At 46.6% G+C, this 17816-nt stretch overlaps 1 protein-coding gene across 3 annotated transcripts in view; it reads left to right on the top strand.

Moving 5' to 3' along the window:
• The window catches only part of CPT1C (carnitine palmitoyltransferase 1C), a 62988-nt gene extending 46773 nt beyond the window's left edge, over window positions 1-16215 (top strand). For all 3 annotated transcript variants that reach the window (XM_060256079.1, XM_060256077.1, XM_060256078.1), the window contains exons 11-19: window positions 826-1014; window positions 5299-5404; window positions 6191-6307; window positions 7520-7684; window positions 9477-9611; window positions 11751-11903; window positions 12737-12850; window positions 13030-13122; window positions 15325-16215. In XM_060256079.1, coding sequence (XP_060112062.1) covers window positions 826-1014; window positions 5299-5404; window positions 6191-6307; window positions 7520-7684; window positions 9477-9611; window positions 11751-11903; window positions 12737-12850; window positions 13030-13122; window positions 15325-15423 — 1171 coding nt within the window. In that variant the 3' untranslated portion in view covers window positions 15424-16215. The remainder of the gene's footprint in view (window positions 1-825; window positions 1015-5298; window positions 5405-6190; window positions 6308-7519; window positions 7685-9476; window positions 9612-11750; window positions 11904-12736; window positions 12851-13029; window positions 13123-15324) is intronic.
• The last annotated feature ends 1601 nt before the right edge of the window (window positions 16216-17816 follow it).

Raw genomic sequence — 17816 nt, 5'->3', positions numbered from 1 at the left:
AGTGACATCTGTGCCTTGTCTGTAAAGTTTTGCAGGGCATGTAAGGCAGAATTTCCACCAGGTCTTTGGTTGAGGGCAGTTACAGTTCTTTACATCTGCCTGGCATCCCCTCCCCCATGACCAAATGCTAGCACTGTGATCTTGTTTTAAAATATTGAAATGTTCTGAATGTTTTAAATAGTGTGTTTTTATTGTTTTAACTTGTTTTACATCGTTTTGAATTAAATTGTTGCGAACCGCCTTGAGCCCTGCAGAAGTAGGGAAGAGCAGTAAAAAAAATATCTAATTTAACAAAGAAACAAACAAACAAAGGGCTCCTCCTATAATCCGGGGAAGAAAGACCCTTAATTTCAAAACCAAACTAACATCTTTATTACAACTAGGCCTCTCCACAGATTGACAGTATTACTTCCAAAGAGCTCAGGGTAGGGTACATTGATTGTGGGGATACTGGCCTCCAGGTGGGACCCACACATCTCCAGATCAGTTTCCCTGGAGAAAATGGATGCTTTGGAAGGCAAATTCTGTGGCACTGCACCCGCTGAGGCCACTGTCCTACCAAAGCTCCATTCCCAATCCTCCAGGAGTCTCCCAACTTGGAGGGGATAACTCTACCACCCGAGCCCCTGCCAGTGGCTGGGGGGCGAGGAAACCTGGCAACCTTAATTGATTATCCTAAGAAGTCTGTGAGATAAGTGATACTCAACATGGCTGAGTATGGAGCTGCTCTCCCAAGGTGTCTAAGCCTCCCCAGCTCTCCCAAGACGATCCAGCATTTCAACCACCAAACCCCTCCAGTTCTCAAGACTGTGTTGCTCTCTGCAGAGACCCCTGGGCACGGACCCGCCAAACCTACTTCCAGTCGGGGAAGAACCAGCAGTCTCTGAACGTGGTGGAGAAAGCTGCCTTCTTTGTCACCCTGGACACAAGCGATCAAGGGCTGCATGGGCCCAATCCAGGTCAGGCGCTGGACGCCTATGCCAAGTCCCTGCTTCACGGGCGCTGCTGTGACAGGTGAGTGCTGCTGCTTGGGCAGTCCAGATGGCATTGCATCTTCTTCATGAGAATAAGCTGTTATTGAGAACAAGCTGTTATAAGAACATGAGTTATTGAGGAAGACTCAGCATGGGTTCTGTAAGGGAAGATCTTGCCTCACTAACCTGTTACATTTCTTTGTGGGAGTGAACAAACATGTGGACAAAGGAGACCCAATAGATGTTGTTTACCTTGACTTCCAGAAAGCTTTTGATAAAGTTCCTCATCAAAGGCTCCTTAATAAGCTCGAGAGTCATGGAGTAAAAGGACAGGTTCTCTTGTGGATCAAAAACTGGCTAATTAATAGGAAGCAGAGAGTGAGTATAAAGGGGCAGTCTTCGCAGTGGAGGATGGTAAGCAGTGGGGTGCCTCAGGGCTCAGTACTGGGTCCCATGCTCTTTAACTTGTTCATAAATGATTTGGAGTTGGGAGTAAGCAGTGAAGTGGCCAAGTTTGCAGATAACACTAAATTGTTCAGGGTGGTGAGAACCAGAGAGGATTGTGAGGCACTCCAAAGGGATCTGTTGAGTCTGGGTGAGTGGGCGTCAACGTGGCAGACGAGATTCAGTGTGGGCAAGTGCAAAGCAATGCACATTGGGGCCAAGAAGCCCAGCTACAAATACAAGTTGATGGGGTGTGAACTGGCAGAGACTGACCAAGAGAGAGATCTTGGGGTCATGGTAGATAACTCACTGAAAATGTCAAGACAGTGTGCGATCGCAATAAAAAAGACCAACGCCATGCTGGGAATTATTAGGAAGGGAATTGAAAACAAGTCAGCTAGGATCATAATGCCCCTGTATGGATCAATGGTGTGGTCTCATTTGGAATACTGTGTACAATTTTGGTCACCACACCTCAAAAAGGATATTATAGCATTGGAAAAAGTGCAGAAAAGGGCAACTAGAATGATTAAAGATTTGGAACACTTTCCCTATGAAGAAAGGTTAAAACGCTTGGAGCTCTTTAGCTTGGAGAAACGTCGACTGCGGGGTGACATGATAGAGGTTTACAAGATTATGCATGGGATGGAGAAAGCAGAGAAAGAAGTACTTTTCTCCCTTTCTCACAATACAAGAACTTGTGGGCATTTGATGAAATTGCTGAGCAGTCAGGTTAAACCAGATAGAGGGAAGTACTTCTTCACCCAAAGGGTAATTAACATGTGGAATTCACTGCCACAGGAGGTGGTGGCAGCTACAAGCATAGCTAGCTTCAAGAGGGGGTTAGATAAAAATATGTAGCAGAGGTCCATCAGTGGCTATTAGCCACAGTGTGGGTGCGGTCACACGTACCATTAAAAGCGGGTGTGTAGCACTCAAATCTGAACCGCTGAATATTGATTCGATGCAGGGCAGTTCAGATGAGCATCCAAGAATGCGATTCATTCTGTTGTTGCACGATCAGACATCCAATACTATCACGCTCTTTTCTTGGAGCATGCGTAATCAGATGGTGATTTCTGGGAGGGGGGGGTCCATTGAACATGCGCCCAACTGTTTGGAGCTGGGAAATCAAACGTTGCTTCACGATAAACAATTTTTATTAGTAACATATGAAACTTAAAGAAAAAGAAAAAAAAATTCTACCCCATATCTTACTTTTCCCCCACCCCTCCCCCCGTTACTTGACCCCCGCCAGTGTTATTTACTTAAAGGAAACAAATATTAAAGGTACCCTTAACTGTTAAAAAACCAAAAGTTATATTCTTATTTTAAAAACTTAATCATTATCAAAGATTGTCCAATGTCCTTTTATTTTCCACTCTTTTTCTACGTATCTTCTGAACTTCTTCCAGGAAATCAAACGTTGCTTCAGAGGCAGGGGGGAAGGGGGAAAGTTTCCGGAATTAATGTTGCCGATTCAAACCAAGGAACTGCCAGGAATTACTTTCCTAGAAATTGGCAGTGACAATGATATCTGGAAATCCTCCACACTGAAAAAAAAGATTTTTTTTCCTGTTCTGAATAGTGGGATTACGTTTCCCCCCCCTCCGATCCTGTGTTGATTGGAGAAGCAGAAGCGTCACCTCAGATTCCCGGATGATCTGGCAATGCGCATGTCTGCTGGGGCTTTTTTTTTTAAAAAAAGGTGGGAGGCAGTATCGCACATGAGCTGTCCAAACAGCAAAAAGCCGATCTTGTGCTGCTGTTTTGAAAAAGGGCTGGACTTTCTGTGCTGTCAAATTAATGCGCCATTCAGGCGTAGCAAGCCTGGATGACCCTGGATGACGCTCGATTGCCAGATGTGGATGTCAGAACGAACACATTTAATCTGTCAGCCAGACGGAGCTGTGTCACCACTAATGGTACGTGTTACCGCACCCTGTGTGTGTATATATATATATATTCGGCCACTGTGTGACACAGAGTGTTGGACTGGATGGGCCATTGGCCTGATTCAACATGGCTTCTCTTATGTCCTTATGTTCTTAAGCTGTCAAACTTCCCCGTTTCCCAGGTAGGGCAGGCATGGCCGTTCACCTGCCAAAGCTCACAGCCTGGCGAGAGCAAAGGTAGGTGAGTCCCCCATTTCCCAGTGGGAGAAGTGCCAGGTGGCTGTGAAAGAAGCAGATCCAAGGGAATCATGCTTTGCTGCATCTTCCAAGCCAGGGGTGGCCAAAATTGCTTAACTTAAGAGCCACATAGAATAAATGTAAGATGTTTGAGACCTACAAGACATGAATGTCAGATTTTTGAGGGAAGGAAGGAAGGAAGGAAGGAAGGAAGGAAGGAAGGAAGGAAGAAAGAAAGAAAGAAAGAAAGAAAGAAAGAAAGAAAGAAAGAAAGAAAGAAAGAAAGAAAGAAAGAAAGAAAGAAAGAAAGAAAGAAAGAAAGAAAGAAAGAAAGAAAGAAAGAAAGAAAGAAAGAAAGATGGGGAAGGAAGGAGGGAGAGGTGGAAAAAAGTAACTTTAATTTAAAATGCATTCTCCAAGCTGCCATTTGGCTTGGCTTGGAGAAGTGATTTAAAGAGAGAAATGCCTTCTCCAAGTTGGCAGACGAGGCAGTGAGGGCTTCGAGAGCTACACAATATATGTGAAAGAGCCACTTGTGGTTTCTGAGACACAGTTTGGCCACTCCTGTTCTAGGCGTTCCTCTCTGTAGGAAACGGGGCGGTCCTAGCAATGTTGCCCCATTGAAGTCCCTCCCTTCCCCAAACCCTGCCTTCATTTCATTTCATTTATTCAATTTATACCCTGTCCCACCCCCAAAATAGGTTCAGGCGGCTTCCATCATAAAAATCGACAGGATACAACAATAGAACAATAAATAAGATCAACAATAAATAACAGTTAATAACAAAAAAACATACTTTACATCAGGAAAAAACCCAAACATATTAGTAACCCCAAAAATCCCAGTGTCCGAAAATAAGTAACCGCAAAAATTCCAGTGTCCAAAAATATCAGGAGACGGCTAGGTACTGGGAAGGGGTTAAAGGCAGGGGAGGCCAAAATCTCCAGGCATTTCCCATCTGGGAACTCTAGAGCTGTGGATGCTTCTGTGATTTGGATAAGTGACAATATTAATCTTCTACCAGTATGGCTGCTGTGCCACAGATGGAGAGCTCTGGATTGGTTTCAGAAAATACCCTCCACTCACCTCTAAAGATGGAACAAATATGGACCTCTCCTATGATATAGGACATACGTAGCTGGAATGTGCCTTCTTCCACGCACTTGCCAGCAGCTTTTCTGGGCAGTGTGTTATGGGAAGGGCAGGCTGTTTCCTTCCAACTTCACCCCACTTTGCAAAGAAGCCCTTTCCACTTGTTCCTCCCCAGGGCTGTTTTTGTGGAAAAAGCCCAGCAGGAACTTATTTGCATATTAGGTCATGCCCCCTGGCACAAAGCCAGCTGGAACTGTGTTCCTGCTCAAAAAAAGCCCTGTTCCTCCCCATTCCTTTCTCTTCCCCATCATGCTGTCTCTTTTGCCTTTAGCTGCTGGAATTCTAACTGGTCTCCAGGTTGCAGAGATTTCCCCTAGAGAAAATGGCTGCTTTGGAAGTTGGGCCCTGTGGCATTATACCCTGCTGAAGTCCCTCCTCTTCCCAAACTCACCCCCTCAGGCTCCGCCCCCCCAAAAAAATCTCCAGGTATATCCCAACCCAGAGGTGGCCACGCTATCTGCCCACCCCACAGTGCTACTGTTTCCCCAGCCTGGTTCCTTCTTTCCTCTCTTGCAAGCCCTGGCGATGTTTAGGGATCTCATCCAGAATGTCATTGCCATGGGAAGAATCACATCTCCAGGTTCTTTCCCAACAGGTGGTATGACAAATCTTTCACGCTGATAGTTTACCGCAATGGGAAGGCTGGCATGAATGCCGAACACTCCTGGGCCGATGCACCTGTTGTTGGACATCTCTGGGAGGTATGGTCTTTCTAAAATGTAGCAGGTCTGGATCAGTGTTCCCTCTAAGTTGCAGAATCTTGTGAGCAAAAATTCTACTTTGTGAGTTACTGGTATTAAAGTTGTGAGCTACTGCATAAATTATTGTGCTCTAGGGCCATTTTTCCTGAGCTGAGACAAAAATGTGTGAGCTGGAGGCTAAAAATCTCTGAGCTAGCTCAAGCTAACTCAGTTTAGAGGGAACACTGGTCTGGATCTGATCGGTTTCCCATACGGGAAGCCACCTGGGATTCCTTTGGATGCCGCCTTAAATTTTGTGAATGCAGAAGTCTCTGCATAGTGAATACAACATTATTCATTGTGAGTAAAGATGCAGGGTAAAGATGTGGTGGTGCCCTAGGAAAGGGGATGTGGTTTGTATTAGGGAAAGGGACCCTGGGAATGAGTTCCCAAGCAGGGTTTTTAGCTTCCAAAATTGCTTTATCCATCAGGAGAAGGGAGAAACATTTGAATTCTTTCCTCTCCTATTCTTTTCTTGCTAGAAAAAAATATAGGTATCAAGTTTCTCCTAAGGCAAAAACAATTCAAGGAGGATGGCCTTTTCCAATGAGAAAAAATTGGGGAAGGAAAGGGCTGAAGTTTCCCTCTCTCTTCGATAAAGCTGCCCTGGCAGCTAAATCTGCATGAGCAAAAAAAGATCTATAGAAATAAAAATGGAAGAAAGCGTCAGCCATGTGTAGCTGAACCCATAGGACAAGGGGTGGCAAAAGCTCAGCTCTCTCTCTTCTGAACTTGCTTCCTTCCCAGTACACTCTTGCCACAGATTCATTCCAGCTGGGCTACGATACCAATGGGAACTGCAAAGGCAACATCGAACCTGGCATTCCAAAACCCCAAAAACTGCAATGGGAGATCCCACCAGAGGTGAGATTGGGATTAAGGTGGATGTATTGGAACAATGAGTCAGGATATGGGTCATCTTGGGGAAGTCTGGTTTTGGAGGAAGTGGAGGAGAAGAATGGGCACAGCTAGGGAAAACCAAGGCTGATTTATATGCGTGGGCCGGATGCATTTGAGGAGGGGCCAGATGTCACTCTTGGCAATGTGGGAGGGGCTACAGCAGGGCTTTTTTTGTAGCAGGAACTCCTTTGCATATTAGGTCACACACCCCTGATGTAGCCAATCTTCCAGGAGCTTTCAGTAGGCCGTGTACTAAGAGCCCTGTAAGCTCTTGGAGGATTGGCTGCATAAGAGGTGTGTGGCCTATCAGGCAAAGGAGTTCTTGCTACAAAAAAAGCCCTGGGCTAGAGGTATTCTGGTGATTCATGGGGGAACTGATATTACTGTTTTTTCATTACTGATCTAGTGCAGACTTGCCATTTTGAGTTGTGAAAAAGGGCATGGTGGGGAGGCTGAAGCCCCTGTTTCCCCAATGCTTTTGTCCCTACCAAACTGGGGCCTTGGACATTTGAAAATAATATTATCATTATTTGTTATTTTCTTTGTGCTTGATTGCAATGGCATTTGGCTGTATGCAATAAATGGTTTTGTATTGTATCACCTGTTTTCTTTTCTAGTGCATAATTTATCCTAGTTTTCCTAATCTTGGGGAGAAGTGCTGATGCCCTCTGACCACGGATATGTTATCTGGCCATCTTTGAGCCTTTGAGATTTATCAGGCATTGTCTACATAATTTCAAGTATATTTTCACTTCTGTGAAGTCTAGAAACTTGCTTTTTTGAAAAAGAGAATAAAGAAATACTCTCAAGAAACTGGCATTTGCCCTATATATATCCAGGTCTTTCTTTGTAGCAGGAACTCCTTTACATATTAAGCCACACACCCCTGATGTAGCCAATCCTCCAAGAGCTCACAGGGCTGTTAGTTAGTACAGGGTCTACTGTAAGCTTCAGGAGGATTGGCTACATCAGTGGTGTGTGGCCTAATATGCAAAGGAGTTCTTGCTACAAAAAAAGCCCCATATCCTGTGCTTCTTCCTACAGTGGACACTCAGCCTCAGCAATAGCGATTGGCTCCTGACCAGCCAATTAGGATTGTTGCTAAGCAGAAATTTATATGGTCATTTCCTGATGTCAGCTGCGCCCTCATTGCCTTCTGCTCCCCTTTGCCCACAGTGCCAACAGGTAATCCTGCAGTCCTTCTCCATGGCCCAGGCTCTGGCTAAGGATGTTGATTTCTACATCTTCCCCTTCAAAGAGTTTGGAAAAGGCCTGATCAAGAAATGCCGCTGCAGTCCAGATGGCTTCATCCAACTCGTCCTGCAGCTAGCTCATTTTCGGGTACGATAATTGAGGTCACCAAGGAAACAGTTGATGGGCAGGCATGTGAGCACAGTCCCATGATGGATGGTCAAGGCCCTGGATCATCAGTGATTTAGGTGGCCCCAAAAGCATCATAACCAATGGCCACAAATAGACTTAGGAAAGGGACTTCATCCAGGCTAGACTGGCTAGTAATTCCAGGAGGGGTTTTTTTGCAGTAGGAGTCAACTGGAAGTATTTGTTCCTTGAAAGCTTCTGTTAGCAGGGCACCTTTTCTGTTCTCATGGTCTGACTTGTATAAAAGCTCATGGAAATACTACTTTACACAGAGAGTGATTAAGATGTGGAATTGGCTGCCAGAGGATGTGGTGATGCCCACAGGGATAAACGGATTTAAAAGTGGATTAGATTCGTGGAGAATAAGTCTGTCAGTGGCTACTAGCCATGATGACTGAGGGGAACTTCCAAATTCAGAGGCATTGAACCTGTGAATCCCAGAGCCAGGAGTCAACATCAGGGGAAGACCTTGGCCTCTATGCCCTGTTGTTGGCCATTCAGAGGAACTGGTTGGCCATTGTGTGAGACAGGATGCTGGACTTCGTGGACCACTAGTCTGATCCAGCAGGATTCTTCTTATATTCTTATAATTCTATGAATGGGTTTGTTTAGTCCCACCATTTTATGAATGAGTGGGTTTGGTCTCAAGGTTCTAAGAATGCATGGGAGAATGAACGGATTTGCTTCTAGGAGTATATTATGACAGTAACCGGGTTCCAACCTGCAATGGGAGGGAGAATTGTTTGCTTCTGCCATACATGCCATGTTCAAGGGCAAACCTGGTGTGGACAGAACACAAGCCTCTGGTATGCACCGACAAAGTTATAACCAACAAACAAATGTTGTGTTTAGGGCAGAGCCGGGCTGTTTTTGCTTTACTTGGGAGTTCCGGGAAGCACAAATGCAAACACAACAATTAAGGTTGAGGGATAAGAGCAAGGCCACAAACTGGCACAGAGTCAAAAAGCGGAGGGTTCCATCTACAGGTCTAGGGAAACAAGGAAGTCAGGAATTTGAGATTCAAGGCTTGGAATACAAAGCAACAGGTGTTTGAATTTTGGGATTTGAATTTGGGATTCAGGACTTAGAATTCAAAGCAGCAGGGTTCCTAGCTGAAAAACAAACACAGGTTTGCAGAACAGGATTTCAAGGCAACAAGGCAAAGCAGGAGTCTGTTCACTGAATAAAGAGCTCACAGAAGGTGGCGAGTGGAGTTGCTCTCTTCTATCAGCGTAAGGAGCTAACTTATCTCTGAAGCACAGGTGTTACCTCTCACTGACTTGTGATTCCTGTTTCTGTAACTGTGTCAGAAATTAGTGCCGATCACCATTGCACAATTAGCTGGGCTCTCCTCAGTCTCTTCCGAGCTGTCAAACGTTCCTGACGTCTCTTGTGCTCAGCTGATCTGGGAGATTCAGGTGGTGACTGGCACTCTGACCTTTGTCCCATTCCTCCCATCTTCTACCAGAATGAGCAACCCTTGTGGCCTGACCCATCTTTTGCTGGCTCTGCCTCTGAATCTAGTTGCTCAGGCGGGCATTCCACCGGTGCAGGGCCTGACTCTTCCATGTCCTCATCCTTAGAGGAGGAGGTAGCTGACTGGCTCACAACACTACATGTCTTGCAATTCAGATAGGGGATGGAATGATTGTATAAAAACTTGTCCCATCCTTGGCCAGGGGGCAACCTCGATTCAGTTCTCAGTTGTGGTTCTTCTCTCCCTAACCAGCGTTTCTTCCTCCTGCTCTTCCAGGACAAGAAGAAGTTCTGCCTCACGTACGAAGCATCCATGACACGTCTCTTTCGGGAGGGCCGCACAGAAACAGTCCGTTCCTGCACCATCGAATCCTGCAACTTTGTCAAGGCCATGGTAGATCCCAACCAGAATGTGAGTCCTGGAATCTCAGTGATGTTGCAAAAGAATCCTGGAATCAGGACTAAAGCTTGATCTATATTTGGCCTAGGGATGGCAGCCTCCAGGTAGTACCTGGGGATCCCCTGGAATTCTCCAGACTAGAGACATCAGTTCCCCTGGAGAAAATGAATACTTTGGAGTGGACTCTGTTGTAGCCCACTGAGGCCCCTGTCCTCCCTAAGCTCCACCCCCAAATCTCCAGGAGTTTCCCAACCGGGATCCGGCAACCATACCCCCTCATCCCCTGCTGCTGTCCAGCAAACCCTACCTGGCAAACCCTACTGTGTCCATGAGGACTAGAGACTTGGATAACGAGAGGGAAATGCAGATTGAGATTTGCATGACTGCATTGACACCATCAGATTAGTTTTCGTGCTTTGCTTTGTATCATAGTCATCAGTGCTTTTTTTGTAGAAAAAGCCTATCAGGAGCTCATTTGCATATTAGGCCACACCTCCTGGCCTGGGAGCATGTGGCTGCTGCATGGTGGGCCAGGCCAGCCAGAGCACTGGCCTGCCCAGGCGGAGCTCTGCTCCTGAGGACTCCGGCAGAAAAAAAGCCCTGATAGACATACTCTACACAGGATCCCTCTGAACGTTCAGAGGGGGAGAGCCAGAAAGAGCAAGCTTGCCCCGCCCCTTGCCTCCGTGTGATCACTGGCTTGTGAACCTGGTGCCTGGTGTAGAGCCAGTGTTTATGCATATGCTCCCTTCCATGATCAGCAATGTTCAGAATCAGCATCCCCAATCACAGGAAAGGAGTGTACGCATGGACACTGCCTCTGCGCAGAGTCAGCTGTGGTTGTGAGCCAGCAATCACACAGAGGCATGAGGCAGCATCAGCACATTCATGCCTGCTTTCCTCTGCATATCTTGTCAAGGTTCAGAGGGGTTGTGTGTTGAGGGCTGCAGTGTCATGGATTCCTAGCTGGTTTCCCAAGGCTGCAAAGAAAGGGACAAAAAATGAGCAGTGCTGATCACCCGGGGGGGCTGTGCAGCCAGGCCAGGGGTCACTTATGTACTGCTATAAATTCAGCACCCTTTTGGCACCACCTAAGTTTTTGTGAGGTTATAATAGGGAGGGGAGCTAGCTACCGTTCTGAGACTCTATGTAGGAGTTCTCCAGATCCAAAAACCTTTGTTTGGTGTAGTGGTTAAGTACGTGGACTCTTATCTGGGAGAACCGGGTTTGATTTCCCACTCCTCCACTTGCAGCTGCTGGAATGGCCTTGGGTCAGCCAGAGCTCTGGCAGAGGTTGTCCTTGAAAGGGCAGCTGCTGTGAGAGCTCTCTCACCCCCACCCACCTCACAGGGTGTCTATTGCGGGGGGAGAAGATATAGGAGATTGTAAGCCGCTCTGAGTCTCTGATTCAGAGAAGGGCGGGGTATAAATCTGCAATTCTTCTTTATCTTTATGCCAATAAAGTAGGAATTATAAATGTGTGGAATGGAATTGGGGTGGGGGAATGCATGGTGCATGCTGAGAGAACCAATTGTTAGAGTAGTCATCCTAAATAAATCGTGGATTTGTTTTCCCAGGGGTTTTTTGTAGCAGAAACTCCTTTGCATATTAGGCCACACACCCCTGATGTAGCCAAGCCTCCAAGAGCATACAGGGCCTACTGTAAGCTCCGGGAGGATTGGCTACATCAGGGGGTGTGGCCTAATATGCAAATGAGTTTCTGCTACAAAAAAAGCCCTGTGTTTTCCTATGATGATTGGGGTCAGGTAGACGTGAAGGAATCTTTGTCTGGGGTCCTGGGCTGGCTGTATCTCTGTCCTTCCACGGAGATGTGTGGATTGATAAGATAGAAGGAAGAGGTTAATTAAAATGTGCTAAATAGAGAAACAGTAATGTGTAGTGGTTAGAGTGTCAGAAACTTGAGTCTGAATCCTCACTGCCATGGAAGCTCACTGGGTGTCCTTAGCCCAGGCACACACCTTCTCATCTTGACCTACTTCACAGGATTGTTTGTTGTGAGGATAAAATGGAGAGGAAAATGTTGTAAGCCACTTTGGCTTTCCTGCTGGTGAGCAAAGCGGTGTATAAATATCAAGTAACATTGAGAATGTCCAAATTGTCAGCCAAATCTTTACCCTTCTCTCATCCCAGATCGGTACAAGGCTCCGTCTGTTCCGCGTGGCAGCTGAAAAACACCAGAAACTTTACAGGGAGGCCATGACAGGCAAGGGCATTGACCGCCATCTCTTCTGCCTCTATGTTGTCTCCAGATATCTTTGCCTGGACTCCCCCTTCCTGCGTGAGGTATGTCCTGTTGGGGATGGGTTTTGTTTGGCACCAGTACGGAATGGGTATATGTTGGGGAAACTTGGAGTGCAGGAACCTTCTCCATGGACTCCCATCCCTACTATGTTCACTGGGGAGGGAGAGAAACTGGCAGGGATCCCAGTTGGGTCAAGAAAGAGACACAGCTTTGGGGGGTGGATGGAGAAACCCTCTTGTTTATTAAACATCAAACCCAAATTGTAAAACCTTCCACACACAGAAGGATATGGTAAGCAGCATACAAAGTTGACTCATAATTCTTAATTCAGTACTTATAACTCAACATACAATGTCAGGTGTGGAATTCTAGCAGGAACTCCTTAGGCCACACACCCCTGATGTAGCCAGTCCTCTAAGAGCTTACAAAAAAGAGCCTTGTAAGCTCTTGGAGACAAATAGATAGGAGGAGAGATGGAGAGGTGGAAAGACTTTAACTGCAAATGTATGTGTTAAAGAGGCACATGTGGCTCCTGAGCTGCCATTTGGCCACCTCTGGTCTATATAGAGATAATTCCTTACAATTTGCCTTTCCCCCTTCTCCCACCTTGGCATGTCACTTCCCCACAAGTTCCTATATACTTGTATGCTACATTGACATGTTGTATGTTGTGCTCCAGACTACCTGCTTGTTTTGTACTCACAATCCTTAATATGGACTAGAATCACTATTGATTGATTTGTCTTGAGGAACACCTGGCTGACTTAACAGGACCCTGCGAATATTATGATAGGGCAATCGTTTCTGTAGAGCGTACCATGTACAGAGGGAGGGAAGGGGAGTGCTGGTAGAAGTTTTTTTCCCTCTCCGCCAGGTGCTGTCTGAGCCATGGCGCCTCTCCACAAGCCAGACCCCCATCCAGCAAATGGAGCTGTTTGATCTCAAGAACCATCCAGACTACATTTCGTGTGGAGGTGGATTTGGGCCGGTGAGCAGTGCAAGGATTCCTGGATTCTCTGGGGAAGGGAGAGAGGCCTAGTATCTGAGTGGACTGAGGGCCGGGATTTTTTCAGATTCCCTAGGAGTGCTTGTCTATGGTAGAGGGTGGAACTTTGGAACCTGGGGTTCTGTCTCAAGTTGCTTTTTCTTCTTTCCACCTCCGGATAGGTGGATGATAACGGATACGGAGTATCATACATCATTCTTGGTGAAGATCTCATTAACTTCCACGTGTCCTGCAAAGTATCCAGCCCAGAGACGGTGAGCGAAGGCCACAAATCCTGAAATCTGTGGGATGAGGGAGGAATGTGAATAAGGAATTCTTGAGAGCAGAGCAGGAATCAGGGTCTAGTTCCCATACTTCCACAGGCCAATATTTTAGATCCCAGCAAGTGTTGAGAGTCAGGAAAGATTTCTCCTGCAGGCCAGATTGGCTAGTGACTGGAAGTCTTTTTTTGCTGTTCCAGTGTAACATATGGCTTGGCTTACTGAAGTCATCTGAAAGGATATAAGGTTTTGTTTATTGCCTTCAAGGAGTTTTATGTCACCCATCAACCATCAGGTTCCTAGGATGTAAGCTGGAGTCTACCAGCTTTTCTATAGGTGGGAAGGGTAGGGGGGAGGCTGTGGGTTATGGTAGCTGTTGTTTCCTAGACCCACCTTCGTTGTTGGCTCTTTGTTTGAGGTAGCACAGTACTTTGAACAGAGGCTTATTACAGCTAACTTCCGATTTTCACTGAAGTTGACTCAGTAGGGCTTTACTTTGAATGCTGTGCCTGCACTCCACATTATTTTTTCTTCTTCTTCAATTTTTCTCTTTGGAATTGTGGAGAATATATTCTACATATGCCAGTGAGAAAACCTGGACAGTGTTGCAGCGCTGAAATTTCCTGGGGAGTTTTGTGTGGTCTTTCCTTTTTGTCAGTTTCATGCTGTGTGTGTTTTTTGAAATAGGTTCTTCAAGCTGTGTATTTACTCTTGGGTAGCCATCTTAGCAGAATGTTAGTGGTTCTCACCCCTTCATCGGTGTACAAGCTCCACTGTTGCTTAGGTTTTCCAGCTTTTAAATGTTGAGTGTTTTTTTTTAACAAGGCTTTTTTTTTTACCTTGACCCTGGCCTGCTTGATTCTCTTGTCGAGTGAGACGCAGGCTCTGCAGGATCTGGTGCAATTCCACAGGGCCTGTAAGACAGAGATGTTCTGCCAGGCCTATGGTTGAATATATCAACAGTTTTTATCATGATGGTGTCTATCAGGGCTGATCTCCTCCAGGGCTTTTTTTGTAGAAAAAAGCCCAGCAGGAACTCATTTGCATATTAGGCCACACCCCCTCATAACGCCATTGCTCTGTGCAGGTATTTTTGTGAAAAAAGACCAGGAACTCATTTGCATATTAGGCCACACCCCCTCACATCACCATTGTTTTGCACAGGGATTTTTTTTAAAGGCCAGCAGGAACTCATTTGCATATTAGACCACACACCCTGACACTAAGCCAGCTGGAACTGTGTTCCTGTGTGTTCCTGCTCAAAAAAAGCCCTGTCTCCCCCACTCCTTTCTCCCCTGTCCCTTCTCCACCCCCTGGTCTGCTGTTCCTTATTTACTTACTGTATGATAGTTACTCCTTCTCTAGATAAGGGGTACCATGTTACACTTCTTGTTATGTGCCATCGTATTGATCAAAACAGTATTGCAAGAACTGTTTTGATAGTTTTAATGTATGACTGTTGTCATCCGCTCTGAGCCCTGTTGTACAAGGGAGGGAGGGCTATAAATTTAATAAATAAATATTGCTAGACTGAACCCACTTGTTGAAAACCCTAAAAAATTAAAAGATGGGAACCTAAGCAGTAGTACAGCTTGTACCCTGATGAAGGGGGAGGATGGCAGAAGCTGCAGAGTGGGCAGAAAGACCTGGATGTGGGCATGGGAGTGGCCTCTGAGGGGTAGAAAAAGGGCAGAGGGGGGAATCTTCATGCTTTTGAATTACCTTTGGCTTGGAAGTGGTGAAGCAAGGGGGGGAAACTGCCACAAAACACCTCTCAGAAAACCTGGGGAAACAGTGACCAGAAAGAGAACTGAGCACAGAAGCGGGGGAGGGGGGGAATTAATGCAGAACGGAAAAGGAAAACCATGCACGGTGAAAGCAAGGGAAAATGAAGAACAAACAAAAAAGAAAACCCAGTGGACATGCATGGTGAAAATGAAGGAAAACACCAGTGTATAATAGGTCCAAATCTGCAATGAGGTGTTTAGGAACTGACTCCTGGAAGCCATATATGCCCCCCACCCCGGCCACTTCCTTGCATAGGAGCAAATTCAGCCTGACGGTTCAGGATTATTGCCTGATGTCCTGAGCAAGACACAGTTGCGTTTCTTAATTTTAAAGAGAATGGCTTTGAAATATTACACCGTGTGCAGTGGAAGTTTCTAGACCTCATTTCCTCCTGCTTTTCTTCTACAGGATGCACACCGGTTTGGATCCCACATACAGCAAGCTCTGCTCGACGTGTTGGCCTTATTCCAACTGGACAAAAGCTCCCCTGGCAGCAGTGGCAAGTGACTGAATAAATCCCAGTGGGATGCTCAGCAGGGCCATCAAGACACACCTCAAGTGTCTTTGTCTATTCTCTGATCTGCAGGAACATCTGGAGGGGAGGAACATACAAAAGCCAGGCCTGAGGGTTTCCTACAAGCACACGAGCGGGGCAGGATATTCTGCTACTCTTACATTTGTTGGGAGGAGGGATATTGGACCCTCTCTGGATACCCCAGACTCTTGGGCAAATGACACTCAGATGTGCCTTCATGTTTCTAGGGTAGTTGCATGGAACCAACAACCAGATCTCCTAGATTCCTATGGGGCACATTGTAGATAGGCTTGGATTATAACAGAAGAGAGTTGGGCATTTGGGCTTCCCCTGGATTTCCAGTGTGGTGTTTTGATGGAGCGTCCTCAGCTCCTAAGAAATTCTTTTCACACCCTGCCAACTGAAATACCCAGCAGCTGGGCTGCATCCCCTTTTCCGCTCTTTACTTTTGAAGGATTCTGTCCAGATGGCTCCCCCTGACTGTCTGAAGCCTTGCAGATAGAATGATGTTTGAGGGGAGGGCGGGGGACGTTATTCCTTCTCCCCTGCCCCCTCTCTGTAGCTGGAGTAGCAGCCCCACCCTCCGATACCGTCACGCAGCGGAAAGCCATCTTAACTTAATGAAGCGTTTTGTAGAGTATGGGATGCCTTGGTGGGGGAGGGAGAATGGGCTTGCTGTAGAAGGTTGTGTTTTTTTCTCTGTTTTGGTTTGCTACCATTACTGATGCGAATAAAACCACCAGGTGGGAGATCTTATAAAAAAGCAAGCACGCGTGGCTTTTGTCAGCTGGAGGGGGAGAGTGCAGAGTGTGTGTGTGGGGGAGATGTGAAGTGGATTCATCGGCCAGGAGGAGACAGAGTTCCAGAGAGCCAGTTTGATGTAGTCGTTAAGTGTGTGGACTCTTATATGGGAGAACCGGGTTTGATTCCCCGCTCCTCCACTTGCACCTGCTGGGATGGCCTTGGGTCAGCCATAGCTCTGGCAGAGGTTGTCCTTGAAAGGGCAGCTGCTGTGAGAGCCCTCTCAGCCCCACACACCTCACATGGTGTCTGTTGTGGGGGGAGAAGATATAGGAGATTGTAAGTTGCTCTGAGTCTCTGATTCAGAGAGAAGGGCGGGGTATAAATCTACAATTCTTCCTCTTTAAATGCATTCTCCAAGCTGCTATCTGGCTTGGATTGGAAAAATTATTTAAAGTGGCAGATGCCTTCTCCAAGCAGCCAATGAGATAGTGGGGGCTTTGAGAGCTACACAATATGTGTGAAAGTGCCACATGTGGCTCCCATGCCACTGTTTGGCCACCCCTGGATTAAACTATTTGAACAAGAGGGGACCTGATACTTCTCATCAGAATCCCAGTCTCCTCCAGAGTCTCTCCTTTCCCAAAGCCACACCAAGCTGGCTCCGAAGCAGACTCGGCTTTTTAGACTCCTCTCACACTACAGAGCCTCCCAGACCGCTCTCTGTTCTCCAACTGCCTAACCATCATCCTCCCCCCTACAGTTAGCTGCAATCCTTTAATCAGAGCGAGTTCCATGAGCTGTCAATCAGTTCAGCTAGCTCGCACTCTCCCAAGCAGCACTGCCTACAAGAATGCATCTGCTTGTTGTCTGTCACACCTGGTCATTGTCTTCCTTGCCAAGTTCTGTTATTACAATGAAGCCTTAAACAAAGCCAAAGGTCTCCTTTTTTGATTCGAGGGTTTGGCCTAAACTACTAAACTGGGAAATGGAAAATGAAAGTATTGCATATGGGTTAATGAGGAAAGAGCCCTTGGTGAAGGACGAAAAGAGAAAGTGAGAGCTTTCCCCTTATATGATGACAGACTTGGTTTTTGAAGGCAAGGGCCAAGTGCGGGTTAGGACCTAGCAGGGGCCTAGCTCAGTGGTAGAGCAGAGGTCCCAGGTTCAGTCCCCAGCATCTCCAGTTAAATGAATAGGTGATAGGAAAGACCTCTGTCTGACAGCTTGGAGAGCTGGTGTCAGTCAGAGTGGACGAGACTGACTGTGAGAGATCAACGTTCTGACTCATTGTAAGGCAGGTTCATGTGGAAGGTGGGCATTCAAGAATTCTATGGGATCAGGACCAGCCTCCAACTACATGCCCAGACTCCCAGATTTTAGTTTCCTGTATGGGCAGAGGCTTGCGTTAGCACCCCCTTGTCGAATGGGAATGGAAACTCATAGCAAGGTAATCCAGGCAAAGGCCTTGCCCCTGGCAGAGAGAAAGGGGCAGGGGAAAAACCGTTGGGTGTCCTCTACTTCTCAAATATCCACAGTCCACTTGTGCTGGACCAGACTGGGGGTTGCTCTCAAACAAAAGATCTGCATGAAGATCTTAAGGTGTGGGCTCCAGGTGCTTTGA

The sequence above is a fragment of the Heteronotia binoei genome, chromosome 15, assembly GCF_032191835.1.
Source record: "Heteronotia binoei isolate CCM8104 ecotype False Entrance Well chromosome 15, APGP_CSIRO_Hbin_v1, whole genome shotgun sequence".
Taxonomy (NCBI): domain Eukaryota; kingdom Metazoa; phylum Chordata; class Lepidosauria; order Squamata; family Gekkonidae; genus Heteronotia; species Heteronotia binoei.
Note: the sequence above shows the minus strand (reverse complement) of the source record. Positions and strands in the feature narration are given on the sequence as shown.